Genomic DNA, 18,585 nt, shown 5'->3' on the forward strand with positions numbered 1-18,585 from the left:
TGCGGGCGCGACACCGAGGGTTGCGATCCCGTTGCCGGTCCCCGGTGCGGGCGCGACACCGAGGGTTGCGATCCCGTTACCGGTCAGTAAAAAAGACAAAAAGGAAAAAAAAAAAAAGAAAATATCTCCAAATTAGCAACAGTAACCTGCTAACTCCCTGGAAAGGTAATGGCAGGAGATGTAGTAGAATATTGAAAATATTTTCATATTTATTTTCATTGTCCAAATGTAAAATGTACATAAAGGAGTATAGCAGGTGGAGCTGGATACAATATACCGACAAAGACACATTGAAGTTTTGGTACAGAATTCAGTATCTGTGACATCAAAAAGAATAATTTGCTCTCATGATGAAAATAATTAATAGCATTTCCCAGTGTCTAAAGGAAATTTTATCAAAATAGAATTTGAGTGAAGGTTTGAGTATAATTTAGAACCATTGATTCTCAGTTCTCTAGGTGAGACTGACTTCCTTGCAAGTTATTGAGATGATATCTTATATGACAGGTTGAATGGATTTCAGTTGGAGAATGCTGCTAAATTGAGAGTTTTATAATCATATTACTTTGGCTGTACCCTTCATGTTTATTAATTGCAATTGAATGTATTTTTCTTCAGTGGAATTTGGTTAGATATAGTGACACTGTCAGAATGCTTTTCCCAGCATAGTTTAAATTTTTGGCAAGATTATTTTCAGCATTTCCCTACCACAATGCTAAGGCAGGAGTTTATGATTTCCTGCCTTGAAAGTGGTTGGAAAGAAATTTATTTTGTTTATTTTTTATTAGCAATGTGCCAGGTTAGGAAGATTAGGAAGAGAAAACTTATTTCAAGAGATGGAATCAATCGTGACTTTCTTTTCTATTGTAGTCTCTGTATGCAGCAGTTGTTAATAGATGCTGGATGGTATTTCTTTAAAGGATCATTTCACTCATTTTTGGAGGTTGATCAGCCAGTGGCAATATAATCTCAAGTGCATAATTTTAGGTGACTCTCGTTATTGTTGAATTTCTGTAGGTAGCTCTTAGGTGCTACTAATTAATTGAGATCATCATTGGCCAAGGAATTTACTTTTTAATCCTTTCAGCACATCTTAAAATTTTGTAAAAGAAAAATTGTTCTTTTTAAGATTTGACTAATGTTACAAAGATACAAATCATTTATTTTACTACCTATAAACTGTTTCAGCCCACTGAAGAAAAGCTATGCTAATTTATATAGCTTTGACATTTTATAATTTTCATGATTTTTAGATAAAGGATTTTATATTTAAAACTTTAATAGTCTAGTCTGAGTTCATTTATCTTTAATTTTTGAAATGAGTAGAGTAATTCATAACAGTAATTTTATTCCTGTAATGTAATATTCACTTCAGTTCATTTGTGCATTAAAATTCCTTTAAGACCGTTATTAATGATTTATATAATGAAATGTCATATTAATCACAGAAGTTTTCACATTTTATTATTCTCTTCCATGTTAATACTATCTTTATGATCTCTATTAATGTTTTATATCCTCTAATTTCAATTATAAATCAAGAATATTTTCATGTTTTTGTTGGTATTTGCTTTTCAGGGGTGCCACCTTTAAAATTTTATGACTTTTTTCCTACATATGCAATATAAAACATCTTTATTCATATAAAGGTAGTTAATTATGTCTTTGTTTATAGTAAACTTTCATTGACAAACTTATAGTTATAATATTTCTTTTCAAGCTCAAAGATTAGAACGACTCCGAAAAGAGAGACAAAACCAGATCAAATGCAAAAATATTCAGTGGAAAGAAAGAAATTCTAAGCAATCAGGTAAATGGAAATAACTAATTCTTAAATTGAGATTTATATATTTAGTTTATATTATTATATAAGAACTTTTATTTTTAATTCATCTTTTTGAATCCTCTGGGCAGATACCGCTTATGTTTTGAGCTTTGAGCTCTTTTTTACTTGTGTGCCTTGGCCCTCTGAAGCTGTTTGTTCTTTAGATCTTGTCTTTTTTCGCTGTCCTTCACTCTTTGTCAAGGGATTGATGTGTGCAGGGGACATTTTGGACAAACTGTCATGCTAGTACCTTGTTCTCAGGGCCAAGGAGTACTCTTTATGATTTTTTTGGATGGGTCTCTAGGTTAGAGATTCCTCTTGGTAGTTTCAACCTAGACTTTCCCTTGCCTTATTAGTGGCCCTAATAACAATCTTTTTTACATATATGCTGATTCTTTTCCTTTAGCTTAAGATGCGTTATTTTGCTGCTACTAGTGTTTGCTGTGTGTTCATATGGTATGTGTATAAAGGATGGCCATATTATGTATTTTCAAAGCTTCAATCTCTGTGAGAAGAGAAGTCTTTTTTAAAAAATAAACTATTTCAAAATTAAAATGCTATTAAAATATTTTATAATGGTTATATCATGTTTCCCACACTTTCTGCTTTTTTCTCCTTTTAAAGAAATGTCTGCAATCTGTCTTCTGTGTTCTCCCAGCACCTCCTAGTACTACCTTGGCATGTAATAGATGCCTGGTAAATATTTGTTGACTGGCTCCATTGCTACGTAATAATTATAAGACTGACAATACTAATGATTATTATATTAACAGCAGCACCTACCTAGTGCTGTGCTGGGCACTTTACGTGCATTTCCTCTAATGTAGTGATCTTGCGAGGTGTAGATATTGTTGCTGTCGTTCACAGATGAGACAAAGGCTAAAAGAGACTTTATTAACTTGCTAATATTATACAACTTGGAAGTGGTAGTGTGATGGTGTCATGTTTTGTATCCAGCTCTGTTTGCATTTAAAGGTCAGTCTCTTCATGCTGAACCACACTATATGAAGTGCTTCTCTCTTCTACTATGATTATAGACTCACATATTCTCAGTACGATTTTCTTAATGACTGCTTCTAAATGATGACTGTGTAGATCCAGTATCCTATTCATTTCTTTTTCTTCCTTATATCTCACTCTGTGACTTCCTCTAGTTCTTCTTGAACGAGATACATTAAAAATCTCACTGGGCTGGCCTGTTCTGTTGATCCAGTTAATACTTCTCTCTGTTGTATTTAACACAAGCTAAAAATGGTTTATGTCATTTATCTTGTACACTTTCTTCAAATTTTTGTATATCTTAATGCAGTTCCTATTAATCTCTTCATAATCAATGAATACCGAGCCTATTTATCTAAGTTCCTGTATCTCACCAGCTACCCCTTTGTTTGCCATCTTCACTTCTATATCTTAAAAAGTGATAAATAAAAAATAGGGCAAATAGAGCACCTCATATGTAAGTGCATTAGTCCCATTTACCATGTGAGAAATAAGTTCTTCAGCTTAAATTTTAATACATCTAATAAAGAAGAGAATTTTTATTTCCTCCTCTCCCACTCATTCCCTACAGTCTAATCCACTTTAACTTCTGTTCGGTGCTTTATAGAATATGCTGTAGAAATGTATTGTCCCCTTTTTGCTTTCATTTGTAACCACCCTGTCCATTGTGTCTATATACTTCTCTCTCCCTCAGTTTCTTTCCTTATTTTTTCTGTCTCTCACAGATTTCAGTAATGATCCTGTGATCTTATTTCTGGAGAAGCTCTTTAACATACTGTCCATGCTTTGAAATGTTTACCCTGATTCTGGTCAGACCAGCAACCTCCTGGTGGTCATTGCTGGTGGCTGGAGTGGACCTCATCAGTGCACAAAGGAACGTCTTTGAGTTCTCCCTTAGGCTAGGTTCCATCATTAAACCACAGCTTGTCACTCTGGATATCCTGAAGTGAGCCAGAAAGGTGGAATCAGCAGTCCACTAAACATCTACCTGGCAAACTGAGAAGCCATTCTATTTTCACACTTCTCTCAAACACATACTCTCTTTTGCCAAGAAATGCCACGTCTAAATCCTTTTGATCTTCATTGGGAACATTGGATAGGTAATCATTTATTCATTTCCTCTTTCTTTTTCTGCTATTTATGTTTTGTTAAGATCATTTTATCTGTTTTTCTTATTTGGTTTTATTTCATTCCCCAGTGGACAAATTGTCATTATAAATTTGACTTCCCCTGGAATGTTCTTCTTCCATCCTTTAAGATACAGTGTAAATGTGGCCTTTTCATTGAGGAGTTGGAAGGACTTTTAGAGGGCATCTTGTCCATACCCTGAAGTTCTTTATGAACTTACTGGTCCATATGCCATGATATCACATGATAAGTGAAATACCTTAGGGTAAGACCCTTTTCATATTTCTGCAACTAAAAATACATAGGTAAATGTGAAGATGGTGTCATCTCAAGTCTGCTTTGTCAAGAATTATGTCATATCAAGGTTCCAGTATTTTTAATTTTTAATTTTATTGTTTTAAAATGATTTTGAAGGGCTGGCCTGTGGCTCACTTGGGAGAGCGTGGTGCTGACAACACCAAGTCAAGGGTTAAGATCCCCTTACTGGTCATCTTTAAAAAAAAAAAAGGTTTTGGTATTTTATTCTTTATGTAATTAGTTATTATTCCACAACACCAAGTCAAGGGTTAAGATCCCCTTACTGGTCATCTTTAAAAAAAAAAAAAAGGTTTTGGTATTTTATTCTTTATGTAATTAGTTATTATTCCTATTCATTGAGTCATTTAACAAGTCTTTCTTCCATAATTCCCATGTGCCTTATAATTCTATGCCGGGTGCCTGGAGGATTACATGGTTCTTGTCCTCAAGAAGTTTCAAGTCTAATTGGAAGACAAGGCATTTTATGCATGAAGTTAAATAATAACTCAATAATGTAGTTTACATCAATTATTTATAAGTATTCCTGAAGTTTTGTTTATGTAACTTCTGTTATTGATTTCTTAAAGTAGTGATTCCCAAATACAGTGGCTGTATAAAAATAGAAATGCATTCAAACATGCGTATTATAATGACATTTCCTATAAATTTCTAGACTTTACCTGTGAAATTCCTGATTCAGTTGATAGGGGGTAGTGTTCACAAATCTACATTTTTCAAAATCTCCCTGGGTGATTTTTTTTTTTTTTCTTTCCTTTTTGTCTTTTTTTGTGACCGGTAATGTGATCGCAACCCTCGGTGTCGCGCCCGTACCGGGACCGGCAACGGGATTGCAACCCTTGGTGTCGCGCCCGCACCGTGCTCAACCAGTGAGCGGACCGGTCTCTATATGGGATCCGAACCCTCGGCGGGAGCGCCACCGCGCTCCCAAGCACCGCACTCTACCGAGTGCGCCACCGGGCCGGCCCTCCCTGGGTGATTCTGATGAGTAACCAGCTGTGGGGTATATTATATGGTTGCCACTAAGTTTGTTTTATCTTTATGCAGATTCAGCAAATTAGCTGTTAACACATCTATATTATAGGTGAGAAAACTGGAGCTCGGAGGACAAAGAACTTTTCCAAGTTACTTACTCACAAGTATTAAGTGGCAAAGACAGAATTCTTCTGGTCTCCCCTGCTCCCTTTCATACCATAGGCAGAAAGGAGTTGGTTCCTGAACCTTTGGGTATTGAGGAGTCTTTGCTGTTCCCTTGTTTCTTTCCTTCTCTGTCACCTATGGCGAGGGAAGGTGCCACACCCTCTATGTTAAAAAAAAAAAAATTATAGGGGCCGGCCCGGTGGCGCACTGCTACAGTGTGCCGTTTGGGAGTGCGCCGGCGCTNATGCAGATTCAGCAAATTAGCTGTTAACACATCTATATTATAGGTGAGAAAACTGGAGCTCGGAGGACAAATAACTTTTCCAAGTTACTTACTCACAAGTATTAAGTGGCAAAGACAGAATTCTTCTGGTCTCCCCTGCTCCCTTTCATACCATAGGCAGAAAGGAGTTGGTTCCTGAACCTTTGGGTATTGAGGAGTCTTTGCTGTTCCCTTGTTTCTTTCCTTCTCTGTCACCTATGGCGAGGGAAGGTGCCACACCCTCTATGTTAAAAAAAAAAAAAATTATAGGGGCCGGCCCGGTGGCGCACGGCTACAGTGTGCTGTTTGGGAGTGCGCCGGGGCTCCCGCCGAGGGTTCGGATCCCACATACAGACCGGCCGCTCACTGGCTGAGCGAGGGGCGGGGACAACACCGAGGGTTGCGATGCCGTTGCCGGTCCCAGTCCGGTACGGGCGTGATAGTGAGGGTTGCGATCCGTTGCCGGTCACGAAAAAAGACAAAAAAAAAAAAAAATTATAGGGGCCGGCCCGGTGGCGCACGGCTACAGTGTGCTGTTTGGGAGTGCGCCGGGGCTCCCGCCGAGGGTTCGGATCCCACATACAGACCGGCCGCTCACTGGCTGAGCGAGGGGCGGGGACAACACCGAGGGTTGCGATGCCGTTGCCGGTCCCAGTCCGGTACGGGCGTGATAGTGAGGGTTGCGATCCGTTGCCGGTCACGAAAAAAGACAAAAAAAAAAAAAAATTATAGAAAATCTGGCGGAGGGAAGGTACCAGGAATCCCACATCCAGAGGTAATTGCTGTTAATTGCTGTTAACATTTTGATGTGTTTATTCTAGGTTTTGTTTATACATGTGGGTAAATATATTTTAAACAATAGTAGTGTTTCATATGATCTTTTTGTATTTATGCACTCAAGTTCATAAATAAGAAGTTTTGTAGTTACCTCCATATAGATTCTGTACTTTTACATTTCTTATTTCTAGAAATTTTGTTATTACTGTTGTAAATAGCCTCTTCTTCCTCATAACTTTTTTATTGGTCTTTTGTAAAGAAATCTATTGTGTTTTTTTTTTTTGTCCTTTTTGAGACCGGCACTGTGAGCGCACCGGTCATCCCTATATAGGATCCGAACCCGCGGCGGGAGCGCTACCGCGCTCCCAGCGCCGCACCCTCCCGAGTGCGCCAGGGGCTCGGCCCAGAAATCTATTGTTTTTACATATTTGTTTTGTATCCAGCCACTCACTAAACCCTCATCTGTTATCATTCTCAATAGATGTGCATTCTCATCTTCCTGAGTGCTATAGTATGTGCTTTCTGATAAACCTGATGATAGTTAAATTTGCAGGCTGTTTTTTCAGTTTTGTGTTTATTGGAGACTTCTGTATACATTGGTTAAGACTTTTCAGTTGCAAATAACAAAAAGTGACTTGAAGGAGACCTTCAAGAAGTACACCTGGGCCTTATGAATGGCTTGGATCCAGGAGGAAGGGCTCTCATGACCTCCCCCATTTTATCTCTGCTTCTTGGTGCGCATCTGCTCTCCTTTTCCCTTTCCGTTCCATTTCCCCACAAGTTTTTCTACTTCTCTGGTCCAGAGTTATTCATTTAACAAATGTTTATTATTCATAAGTAATAAGTTATTCATTCAACAAACAGTGAACAAGACAATGTCCCTGCCCTCACAGAGCTTATAGTCTAGTGGGGGAAGACAGACAGTAAACAAACCTAGCATGTCAGAATGGGGTAAGTGGCATAGAGAAGAATATAGCCAAGTACGGAGGATAAGGAATGCCAGGCAAGAGATTTTGGGTATTTTATATAGGGTGGTCAGGGAAAGCCTCATTAGGAAAGTAATGTTTGAGCAAAGATGTGAAAGAAGTGAAGGAGTGAGTCAGGTAGATATTGGGGGATGAGTGTTCTAAGAGGAAGGAACAGCAAGTGCAAAGATTCTGAGGCAGAAGTGTGCCTGGTCCATTCAAGGAAGGCTGCCTGTTGGTTACAGCAGAGTGAGCAAGGGAAGAGTAGGATCTGAGAATTCAGTTGTGGGAGACCCAAGCATGGAGACTCTTTTAAGAAATTTCATTCTTATTCTGAGGTGAGGTGATTTGATCAGAGTAGTGATGTGATATGTGACTTATCTTCCCCCCTCCAGTTTAAATTTTATTTAAAATTGGATCCCCATACTAGCCAGCTGCCAAAAAATTTTTTTTCTTATTTAAAAGACCTTTTATTTTTTTATTTATTTATTTTTTTTGACTGGTAAGGGGATTGCAACCCTCGGCTTGGTGTCGTTTGCACCACGCTCAGCCATTGAGCACATCGGCCATCCCTATATAGGATCCAAACCCACGGCCTTGGCGCTAACAGCACTGCACTCACCTGAGTGAGCCACGGGGCCGGCCCAAAAGACCTTTTATTATAGAAATTTCAAACGTGTACCAAAGTAGAGAGCATGGTAGTGAACCACTTCTCCCCCATTATGCTGCTTCAACGATTATCAACGTATGGCTGGTCTTCTTTCATTTATACTACATGCCCTCCCAGATTACTTTTAAGCAAATCTAGCTATCATATAATTTAATACACAAATACTTATGTTTTTAATATATAACAAAACTGAAATACCACTAATTTCCAAAAAATTCTTTAATATTATCTCAATATTCTTTATATTATTTTAATTATAAAAAGTAATCATGTTTATTAATAATTATATCATGTTTTAAATTTTTATAAACATTTCTTTATAATATATAATATAATGTGTGTAATATAACAATGTTATAAATAAATTGTTCTTTAATATTATTGAATATGCACTGTTCACATTTTCCTTATATAGATTCTCCTTCACTTTTTTTTTTTGTAATTTATTTGTTGAATAAACTGGGTCATTTGTCTCATAGAATTTACCATATTCTGTTTGTTTGTTTTGGCAGCTGGCCAGTGGGAATCTTAACACTTGACATTGGTGTGTTAATAACACCATGCTCTAACCAACTGAGCTAACCAGCCAGTCTTTGAATTTCCCATATTCTGGAGTTTGCTAATTGGTCTCATTTAATATGCTTCTCTATTTCCTATAAACTGATAGTTAGATCTAGAAACTTGCTCTGATTGAAATTTGATTTTTGGTAAGTGTTTCTTATATTTTGTTGTTCTGTACTTCATACTGTATCATATCAGGAAGTGTGGAATGTCTTGTCTTTTTTGTGATGTTAAGATTGATAGTGGAATCAGGTGTTGTTCATCTGTTATTAAATTACTGTAGTCAGCTTTTCACCTAATGGTTTTAGTGGCCATTGATGGGCATTACCTAGATGCATTATTTCATTAGGAGTTGCAAAATAGTGATTTTTAATTTTATTAACCAGTTTTATTTTCTTTTATTAACCAGTTTTCATATAAAGAATTTTCTCTAACATATTATTTGGTTATCCTCAGATATAGTCCCTACAAGGCAGGATAAATGCTTGATTCTTTCCCTTTGTTAACAGTTTTCAGAATTATGAGTTTATTCCTTAGCATCCTATATAGATGACCAGTGGGAGATTTATCCCTTTATATCATTATGAACTTCTGGGTTTTTAAAGCATATTTGATTTTTTAAAATTCATTGTAGTTGTTATCCTCTTTGATGCTAACGTTATCCCTTTGTATAGTAAGTCCCTTCATATTGGCTCTAGGTTTTAACAACGCCAATAATCTTTTATAGTTTCTTTGCTTTCTTGTGTGACAAGATGTTTCAGGCTCATCTTAACACATTTCCTTTCCCAAATCTGGAATCAACCATTTCTCCAAGGAGTCCTGGTTTTTTCAGTGGTAAATAGCATTCAAAGACTACAACCTAAGTGGTAGAGATGCTCACTGGGTTAGTTTTTTCCTTCTAGTGGAAAGAGCTCAGAAAATTTACTTTTATTTGGGTCCCAGTACTGACGAACTGCCCAAAAAACAAAAAAGAAAAGAAAATTTATTTTTTTATTTTTTATTTATTTATTTATTTTCCCTTTTTTCGTGTCCGGCAACGGATCGCAACCCTCAGTGTCGTGCCCGTACTNCCGAACCCTTGGCGGGAGCGCCACCGCACTCCCAAGCGGCACACTGTAGCAGTGCGCCACCGGGCCGGCCCCAGAAAATTTATTTTTAAAGAGGAAATATGTTGTGAGTTAATGCTGATAGTTCCAATTCAAATTTATGATTACAGAATATTTACTTTTTTGATTTTATGTTTATGTATCTTTTTTCTTATACTGAAAATCTTAGTTCCAGAATAGAACTACCAACATCATTACTGAAGATATGATTACTAAAAAGATTTTATTTAGGGCCGGCCCGGTGGCGCACTGCTACAGTGCGCCGCTTGGGAGTGCGGTGGCGCTCCCGCCGAGGGTTCGGATCCCACATACAGACCGGTTCCCGCTCACTGGCTGAGCGAGGAGCGGGCGTGACACCGAGGGTTGCGATGCCGTTGCTGGTCCCGGTCCGGTACGGGCGCGACACTGAGGGTTGCAATCCGTTGCCGGACACGAAAAAAGACAAAAAAAAAAACAGTAAAAAGACAAAAAAAAAAGGAAAAAAAATAAAAAATAAAAAAATAAAAAGATTTTATTTAACGTTTTTGATTTTGTCCATTAGGGAATATATAGTCAAATTGCTGGGTGATGAAATTACTTAAAATAATTTCTCTCTTTCGTAAAGCTGCCAACTCAGTATTACACTTAGGTTCATTTATTTCATTTTGCTTTTGTTTTTAGAGATTGCACTTTTAATATAATTTTCTTTTATAATCATATAAAACATTTACATGGTTCCAAAGTCAAAAACACAAAGCAAGGTAAAGTCAGAGAAATCTAGCTTCAATTTCTGTCCCCTTTACTCTTATTATAGTCATTTTAAAAAAGGTTTTGGTTTTTCCGTCTACTAAAAACTATATATAAGCATATTTATATTTATATCCATCTCTTTTTAGATTAAAAATAGCATGCTGTACATACTATTTTGTATAATGCTTTTTTAACTTAGCAGCACGTCCTAAGGATTACTCTGGAGCAACATTTATAGATAGGCTCGATTCCATTTTACCTTGGGAGTGCGGTGGCGCTCCCGCCGAGGGTTCGGATCCCACATACAGACCAGTTCCCGCTCACTGGCTGAGCGAGGAGTGGGCGTGACGCCGAGGGTTGCGATCCCGTTGCCGGTCCCGGTCCGGTGCGGGCGCGACACTGAGGGTTGCGATCCGTTGCCGGACACGAAAAAAAAAAGACAAAAAAAAAAGGAAAAAAAATAAAAAATAAAAAAATAAAAAGATTTTATTTAATGTTTTTGATTTTGTGCATTAGGGAATATATAGTCAAATTGCTGGGTGATGAAATTACTTAAAATAATTTCTCTCTGTCGTAAAGCTGCCAACTCAGTATTACACTTAGGTTCATTTATTTCATTTTGCTTTTGTTTTTAGAGATTGCACTTTTAATATAATTTTCTTTTATAATCATATAAAACATTTATGGTTCCAAAGTCAAAAACACAAAGCAAGGTAAAGTCAGAGAAATCTAGCTTCAATTTCTGTCCCCTTTACTCTTATTATAGTCATTTTAAAAAAGGTTTTGGTTTTTCCGTCTACTAAAAACTATATATAAGCATATTTATATTTATATCCATCTCTTTTTAGATTAAAAATAGCATGCTGTACATACTATTTTGTATAATGCTTTTTTAACTTAGCAGCACGTCCTAAGGATTACTCTGGAGCAACATTTATAGATAGGCTCGATTCCATTTTACAGCTGCAAGGTAATCCATGATACAGACATACCATAGTTTAGCTAACCAGTCCTCTGTTGAGGGATATTTAATTGTTTCTAGGCTTTTGTTGTTGCAAATGGCACTATTGTGAGCAATAGCATTTTTCATATGTTTTTTGTTTTATTTTGCCAATGTATCTAAGATTAAAATGACAGAAATGGTATTGTTGGGTCAAAGGGTAAATGTAGGTGTAATTCTTCCTTGATATTGCCAAATTTCCTTTGTAGGCATTTTGCTGTTTTGCATTCCCAGTAATAATGTGTAGAGTGTCTATTTCCTCATAACCTCAAACTTTTAGATTCTTGCCAATGTGATAGATGTGGAATGGTATCTCAGTGTAGATTTAATTTGCATATCTTATGAAGGAGATTGAGTGTCTTTCCATTTGTTTAAGAACCATTTGCATTTCTTTTTCTGTGGACATTTCATATTTCTTGTCCATTTTCCTATAGGGATGCTGGTCAATGTCTTCTCTACTTTTAGAATATATATGAGGAATAGTAACCTTTATTATTACCTAGTTTATCAGTTTTCTTTTTACTTAACCAATTTTTTCCCATACAAAAGTTTTTTATTTTTATGTGGTCAGATTTAGCAATTTTTCTTCCTATTCTGAAGTTTGTAACTTATATTTTAAAAACTCATATTGGCTGCTGTGTTGGGAAGAGTTGGGGGTCAGGATAGGGGAGGCAAGGGCAGAACCAGTTTGAAGGTGATGATAGTTACCCAACTTAGGTAGCTATAGAGACAGTTCTGAATATCTTTTGATGGATCTTTTGATGTGTAGGTTGTAGGGTGTGAGAGAGAAGAGTCAGGACAAATTCCAAGTTTTTATCCTACCATGATTGAGTTGCCATTAATTGAGAAGGAGAAGATTGTGGGAAGGGTAGGTTTGGGGGAAGATCGTGAGTTTGGTTGTAGACATGTAAAATTTGAGATGCCTATAGACATCCAAGTGGAGGTATCAGATAGAAGGTTGGGTATGTGAGTCTGTAATTTCAGGGAGTGTTTAGGGCTAGAAATAATCATTTGAGAGTCACCTGCATGTAGAAGACATTTATTTAGATTTTTCCTTTTTTATTTACTTTTTTTGAGGAATGCTTTAAATATAGTGAGATGTACAGAGATTAAATGTACAGTTCAATGATTTTTGACAAACATACACACCTGTGTAACTAGCATTCCAGTCAAGCTTAGAACAATTTTATCACCCCAGAAAGTTCCCTTGTGCCCCTTTTAGTCATTTTATACCCCAGAGGCGACCATAGTTCTGATTTATGTCACCACAATTTAGTTCCTGCCTCTTGTAGATGGTGTATAAAAACAAAGGGCTGAGTGAGATTACTAAGGGTGTAAATGTAGATAGAGAAAAGAAGAGGTCCATGCAGGCAGCATTGGGGAATGCCAGTGATTCAAAAGGGAAATGAGGAATCAGCAAGGGGACTGAGGAGAGGATATGGGTCTGAGAGAGAAGATAAAGACCGGATAGAGTGGAGTCCTGGGAAGCAAGTGTAAAAAGTGTTTTAAAAAGGAGGGAGTGATTGGGGCCGGCCCGGTGGCGCACTGCTACAGTGCACCGCTTGGGAGCGCAGTGGCGCTCCTGCCGAGGGTTCGGATCCCACATACAGACCGGTTCCCGCTCACTGGCTGAGCAAGGTGCGGGAGCAACACCGAGGGTTGCGATCCCGTTGCCGGTCCCGGTCCGGTTCGGGCGCGACACTGAGGGTTGCGATCCGTTGCCGGACACGAAAAAAAAAAAAAAAAAGGAGGGAGTGATGAATGTGTCAAATGCTGCCAAGAAGTCTTGTAAGATGAGGATTAAAAGTTAACCAATACATTAAGCAACAGGAGGATCATTGGTGACCTTGATGAAAGCTGTTTTGATGGAATGATGTGGCCTGAAATGCCTGATTGGAGTGGATTTGAGTGAATAGGAGGAGAGGTATTGAACTGCAAAAATATAATCATTTTAAGGAGCAGAAACATAGGGTAGTAACTGGAAGGGAGAGAGTATGGGATAGAGGGAGGATTTTTTTTTTTTTTTTAATATGTAATGAGCAGCATTTTAGTGTCTGTGTGCTGGTATGACTAATTCAGGAAGAGCAAAAAATAATAGACGAGAGAGAGATAGAAGAGAGTTGCTGGAGTGATGTCCTTTGGCAAGAGGAGTGGGATCTAGTGCACAAAGCAGGGGCTGGCCTGAGATAGAGGCATAGACAGTAATAGGAGTAAAGGCAGATAGAAGTGCAGGTGAGAGTGTGCAAAAGTTTTCTTTGGTTGTTTCTTTTTCTCTCTCCCATAGGAAGCAAGGGAAGAAAAGGGGAGGACATGTCAAGTTAAAGAGACAGGTCTAAGTGAGTGTGAATTAGTTTGATGGAAGAGTTAACATATCACCTCACACCTAACCCCACTGATAACAGTTGTGTAACTTTTTTAAGTTACTTATGTTTACCACACCTCAGTTTCTTTGTGGAGCTAGTAGGAATTTTTCTCTTATGATCTTGTGAAGACAAGGTGAGAAAATACCTAGCATTGTTCCTGGCCCATAGTAGGAATTTAATAAAGGATCATTCCTTTCCCAAGTGTGGCTTTAAAATTGTTAATAGATTACAGGTAGAAAAGTACTTCCAATATTTAAAATGTTACTTTAATTGTAATCTAAAACCTTTCAAATGTGCATCTTATGTGTGTTTACATATTCAGAATCTGGAATTGCATAGTCATGTGCCACAGTTTTAAAAAGAATTAGATTATCATCTGGTTTGCTACTTAAATCTGTAGGAACTCATTTGATAAATTTGCCCCTCAATCTGTTGAAAAGGTAGTTTTAGTTATATTTTTTACAAGTTCTAAGTGACTGTATCAGAGTTCTGTTGGTTTCTCTCAGTTTAATTTTACTATGCTTGAGAGGATAATGGGGTTGAGCCTGTTCATAGCAGATTTTAAAATCTCAGATTGATTTATTTAAAAAGTTTAAGTATGGACATTTTTTAATATTCACAAAAATGAAAAGTATAATAAACCCCCTATACTTATCATCTAGCTACCTCCTTGATTGGCATTCAGATTGATTTAGAGAATTAAATGATCTTTAAGATTTGGAACTAGTCTTGATTCACTAATGAATGAGAGCTGAAGATTGTGATTTAGTAATAATTTAATCTTGAATTCCTTCAATTATTATTTTATTTACTCATTCATGCAACAGAATTTATTGAGGGTCTACTTTATTCATTAGTGCCTAGTGGCTAAGAGCCTTGGTTAGGTGCAAATCCTAACTCTGCTACTTATTATCTATATGTCCTAGGGTGAATCAAAATATTCTAAGCTTGTTTCCATATTGACAAAATTGAGATAATGCTAGTATCTACCTCATAGGCTTGTTATGAGGATTAAATGAGATGCATTGGTTTGTTCAATAAACCTTAGCTGCTCTTATTACAAATACCCTTTCTCTTTTTCCTCCTCTTCGTTTTTGTCATCTATATTTTGTGCTAGGTGCCATTGGAGAGTGTGAGAGGATTAAGATGTGGACCTTGACCTAGAAGAACTAGGATTCCAAAATCGCATAATATTAAAGCCAGGAGAGATCTTTGAGATTATCTAATTTATAAGCCCATAGAGGGTTAGTGAATTGCCCTAGCTGTTAGTGGCAAACTGGTCCAAAGCTCAGGTCTCCTAGCTGTGAATGCTTTTCTGGAATTCTGGCTGCTCTGTTGCTTTGTCCAACTCTCCCCACTCCCTTAAACCCTTGCCCTTCTAAATTGACAATCCTGGCCTGCATATCTTTCAGTGCTTTGCCTTTTCAGTGTGCAAACATTGAAGTATATGTGGGGCTTTCTGCACACATCAGATCTGAACATGTCTCTGGACACTCCCTCCATAAGGTTCCAAAGAAGCTTTTTTAGGGAAGATGGACAAGTCTTCTCTCTGTGTGTAATCACAAAGATGTTTTTATTTTCCTCTCATATCACAGCCCAGGAGTTAAAGTCACTGTTTGAAAAAAAATCGCTCAAAGAGAAGCCTCCAAGTTCTGGAAAGCAGTCAATATTATCTGTACGCCTGGAGCAATGCCCTCTGCAGCTGAATAACCCCTTTAATGAGTATTCCAAATTTGATGGCAAGGTAAGAAATGGAGACTTTGTCCCTTTAAGTAGAACTGCAATTGATTTGGAGTTGTTGGTATTACTGTTACTTGGTTTAGGGTTTCAGAAGTGCCTCATAGTAATTATAGAATGTCACTCACATTTCCAAGACCATAGATGTAAAAAGATATGAATTTGGGCTTAATGTTGTTTCCACAGTAATACGTTTGGGAGGCTTAAAACAAAGTAGTCCTGAGATATCTAGAAAGACAGAGAGAGATACGAGGGTACTTCCAAAAGTTCATGGAAAGATTCGTTTTATCTTTTAATTCTGTTTTTCCACAATCTTTTTGAAGTACTGTCATATATCTTTTTGTTTTATCTCCTAAGTATAATTGAGAGTTAGGTTTAGTTAGTTGGTTTGTGATTAATCAAGGGCTAATTGTGTTGGGAAAGCCTTGAAAGTAGTTCTGGGAGACGGTTTGCATTGACTTCTCTGATTCTTTATTATAACTGCAGAAATTGTTGAGGTTTGGCTTTGTTTCAGAATTCTGGGATATTGCTTTGAATTTCACTTTTTCAATGTTGGATGATCATGTTTGACACTCGCTGCGGAGCATGACTTAATTTTTTGCCTGTTTGTTCTAGTAATTTGGTGTTATAAAATTAAAGTGTTTATTTTCCTTTTAGAAAAATGGCCACTATTTCGGATGGAGCCTAGTTCCACGTGAAGTACCCCTTACCCTCATTCCCTGCCATTCTGTGTCTCTGTGCTGAGCTGAGCAGGGCCTTTTTCAGGAGACAGTAACAGTTGATTTTTATATTTATTGCCATTATGTTTGCTGCCTGGCGGTGCTGTGGGGTGCTAAGTGATAGCTTGTTGTCTGGAGGGGTGGTGTACAATTTGTCTCATTTCAACACCATTGCAATTAATAAACATATAGCTCTTTGCTTATGTTTGCATTTTTCTTATTCACCTGCTGGTTCTGTCAGTTGTCTCTGAGCAAGGAGATGTTTTCTCTTCACAACCTCATATGATTCAGCGTGTTTCCATAGATTTAAGTAAGCATGTATGGCCATCAGCACATGAGGTTATTGATCTTTCTGGGGAAAGACAGCAAGAACTAGAAACAAAATGTATAAGTTACGTAAAGACCCTAATATGCTCAGGAGCTTCCTCTGAAAAACATCTGAAAGCACTTTTAGTAAATTATAGATTGTGTTGATGTACAGCTTCTCTTCAGTCTGCCTGTGCTGCCTTCTTCAGTTTCTCCTTGTGGAATGTAGCAAAGAGAAGGAACAGGGCACAGGAACGTCAGCCTCGGGAAAATGGCAAGTTGGACTGTATAGAATTTTTTTAAAAAAATACTACAATTGATTAATTTAGGTATGTGAGAAATTATTACTGGAATTAGATTACACAGCTGGAATTTACATGCTTTTACCGCCCGATACCATCTCATTGTTTGAGGTTGTAATTGCTGAAATAATGTGTGATAATGCTTTTATGCCAACAAAATAGCACAGATGTTTAAAAATTCTAAAATTCTCCTTATGCCATTAGACTTTGTTATTAATTACTTAGGTTTGGATTTGTCAGAAGGTTGTGAACTCTGCTTGGTATGTATAGCTAACTTCTGAAGTGCCAGGGAGAAATTTTTTTAAAAAGGCATTTCCTCAGTCACAAAGGACTTATTTTTGCTAAATGTGTGTTTACATTTTAGATTCTCAATGCTTTTGTCATAGCAACTCTATTTGTAATCCACAAAGGATGTGAGCATAGAGCAGTAACCATTACACATCGATTAAGAAAGATTTATATATCGATAAGGCTGTCTTATGAAGTGATGCTATTTTATTATTATCCTACATATTATAATTGCTAAAATACAATTAAACCCTTGTTCTCATCTGTTATTTAATATTCTTGCGTTTGGTAGATATGTATTGAAAGTGGCTAATATTTGAAGGATATTGTACTGTATATATTAAATTAGTCGTTCTTTATCTTTGTGAAATGCATCAGTATGATATTCAATGACATCTCAATGATTAATAGAGAATATACTTGAGTCAAGCCTTTTTGTAACCTAGAAATTAAAATGACTATTCAAATAACACCTCAAAATGATTGAATTAGCATTTCGTGATTGCGTAATAATGGGATTGTAGTAGTTATAACAGCACCATGGCTGCCTCTAGAGTTAAGATCATGTCAACCCCTTGATAATAAAGCCTTTTCTGTGAGAATCGACTTTAATAATTTCCAGATTGATTCTTCCCATAAATCATCTGACGTTCAGCACTAAATTTTTGTTACTGTTGTAACTTAAAATTATTTTATTTTTATTCAGCTCATATTTAAGAAATGAAATGAGTGTCCTGTTTTAATGATTCACCATCTTGTCATTGGAACTCAATGCTTTTGCTTCAAATGTAAAGGTTTCCCATGTATTTTGATACTTTTTTTTTTTTTTTTTTTGCAAAGGATTGTTAAAGCCTCTAAAATATGTACAGATTTTTTTCATGCAGATATTCACAATGCTTTTCTTGGGAATAGCGCTTGCCTTATTTACATAATTAACTGAGTAGCTTAGGTCTCTTGGGCAAATGGTACATAATTGGGGAGAGAAGGGGACAGGGAAGAGTTTGGGGTCTAATTAAATATACTAAAAAACTACTTAATTATGTATTTCCTCAAGAGACTAACTGCTGTGAAATCCTTCTTAAGATTAAACAAGTGTTAGATTTGAAAAAAGGATTTTGTTATTGGTGTGTAGTTAAGCAAGCATGTCTAGTGTCCTTAACAGTTTGTGTAAACTGGATTGTTGGTTTTAATGATTCTAAGAGTAAGCATCTCTTAGCTGTTGTGCTAAGTTAAAGTGAATATTTTCAAGTAATTTTGGTTGCTGTAGCTGATTTTTTTTTTTTTTTTTTTTGTCTTTTGTCTTTTTCCGTGTCCGGCAATGGATCGCAACCCTCAGTGTTGCCCCCGTACCGGGAACCGGCAACGGGATTGCAACCCTTGGTGTTGCGCCCGC

General features: G+C 37.0%; 1 protein-coding gene across 4 annotated transcripts in view; it reads left to right on the forward strand.

Annotated features, from left to right (window-relative positions):
- Positions 1-18,585, forward strand: part of MAPKAP1 (mitogen-activated protein kinase associated protein 1) — a 263,963-nt gene that overhangs the window by 29,186 nt on the left and 216,192 nt on the right. For 3 of the 4 annotated variants that reach the window (XM_008569957.1, XM_008569959.1, XM_008569958.1), the window contains exons 3-4: positions 1,721-1,810; positions 15,436-15,584. The exons of the other annotated variant lie outside the window; for it this stretch is intronic. In XM_008569957.1, the coding sequence (XP_008568179.1) occupies positions 1,721-1,810; positions 15,436-15,584 (239 nt within the window). The remainder of the gene's footprint in view (positions 1-1,720; positions 1,811-15,435; positions 15,585-18,585) is intronic. 4 annotated transcript variants of the gene reach the window in all.

The sequence above is a fragment of the Galeopterus variegatus genome, unplaced genomic scaffold (genome assembly GCF_000696425.1).
Source record: "Galeopterus variegatus unplaced genomic scaffold, G_variegatus-3.0.2 Scaffold549, whole genome shotgun sequence".
NCBI lineage: Eukaryota > Metazoa > Chordata > Mammalia > Dermoptera > Cynocephalidae > Galeopterus > Galeopterus variegatus.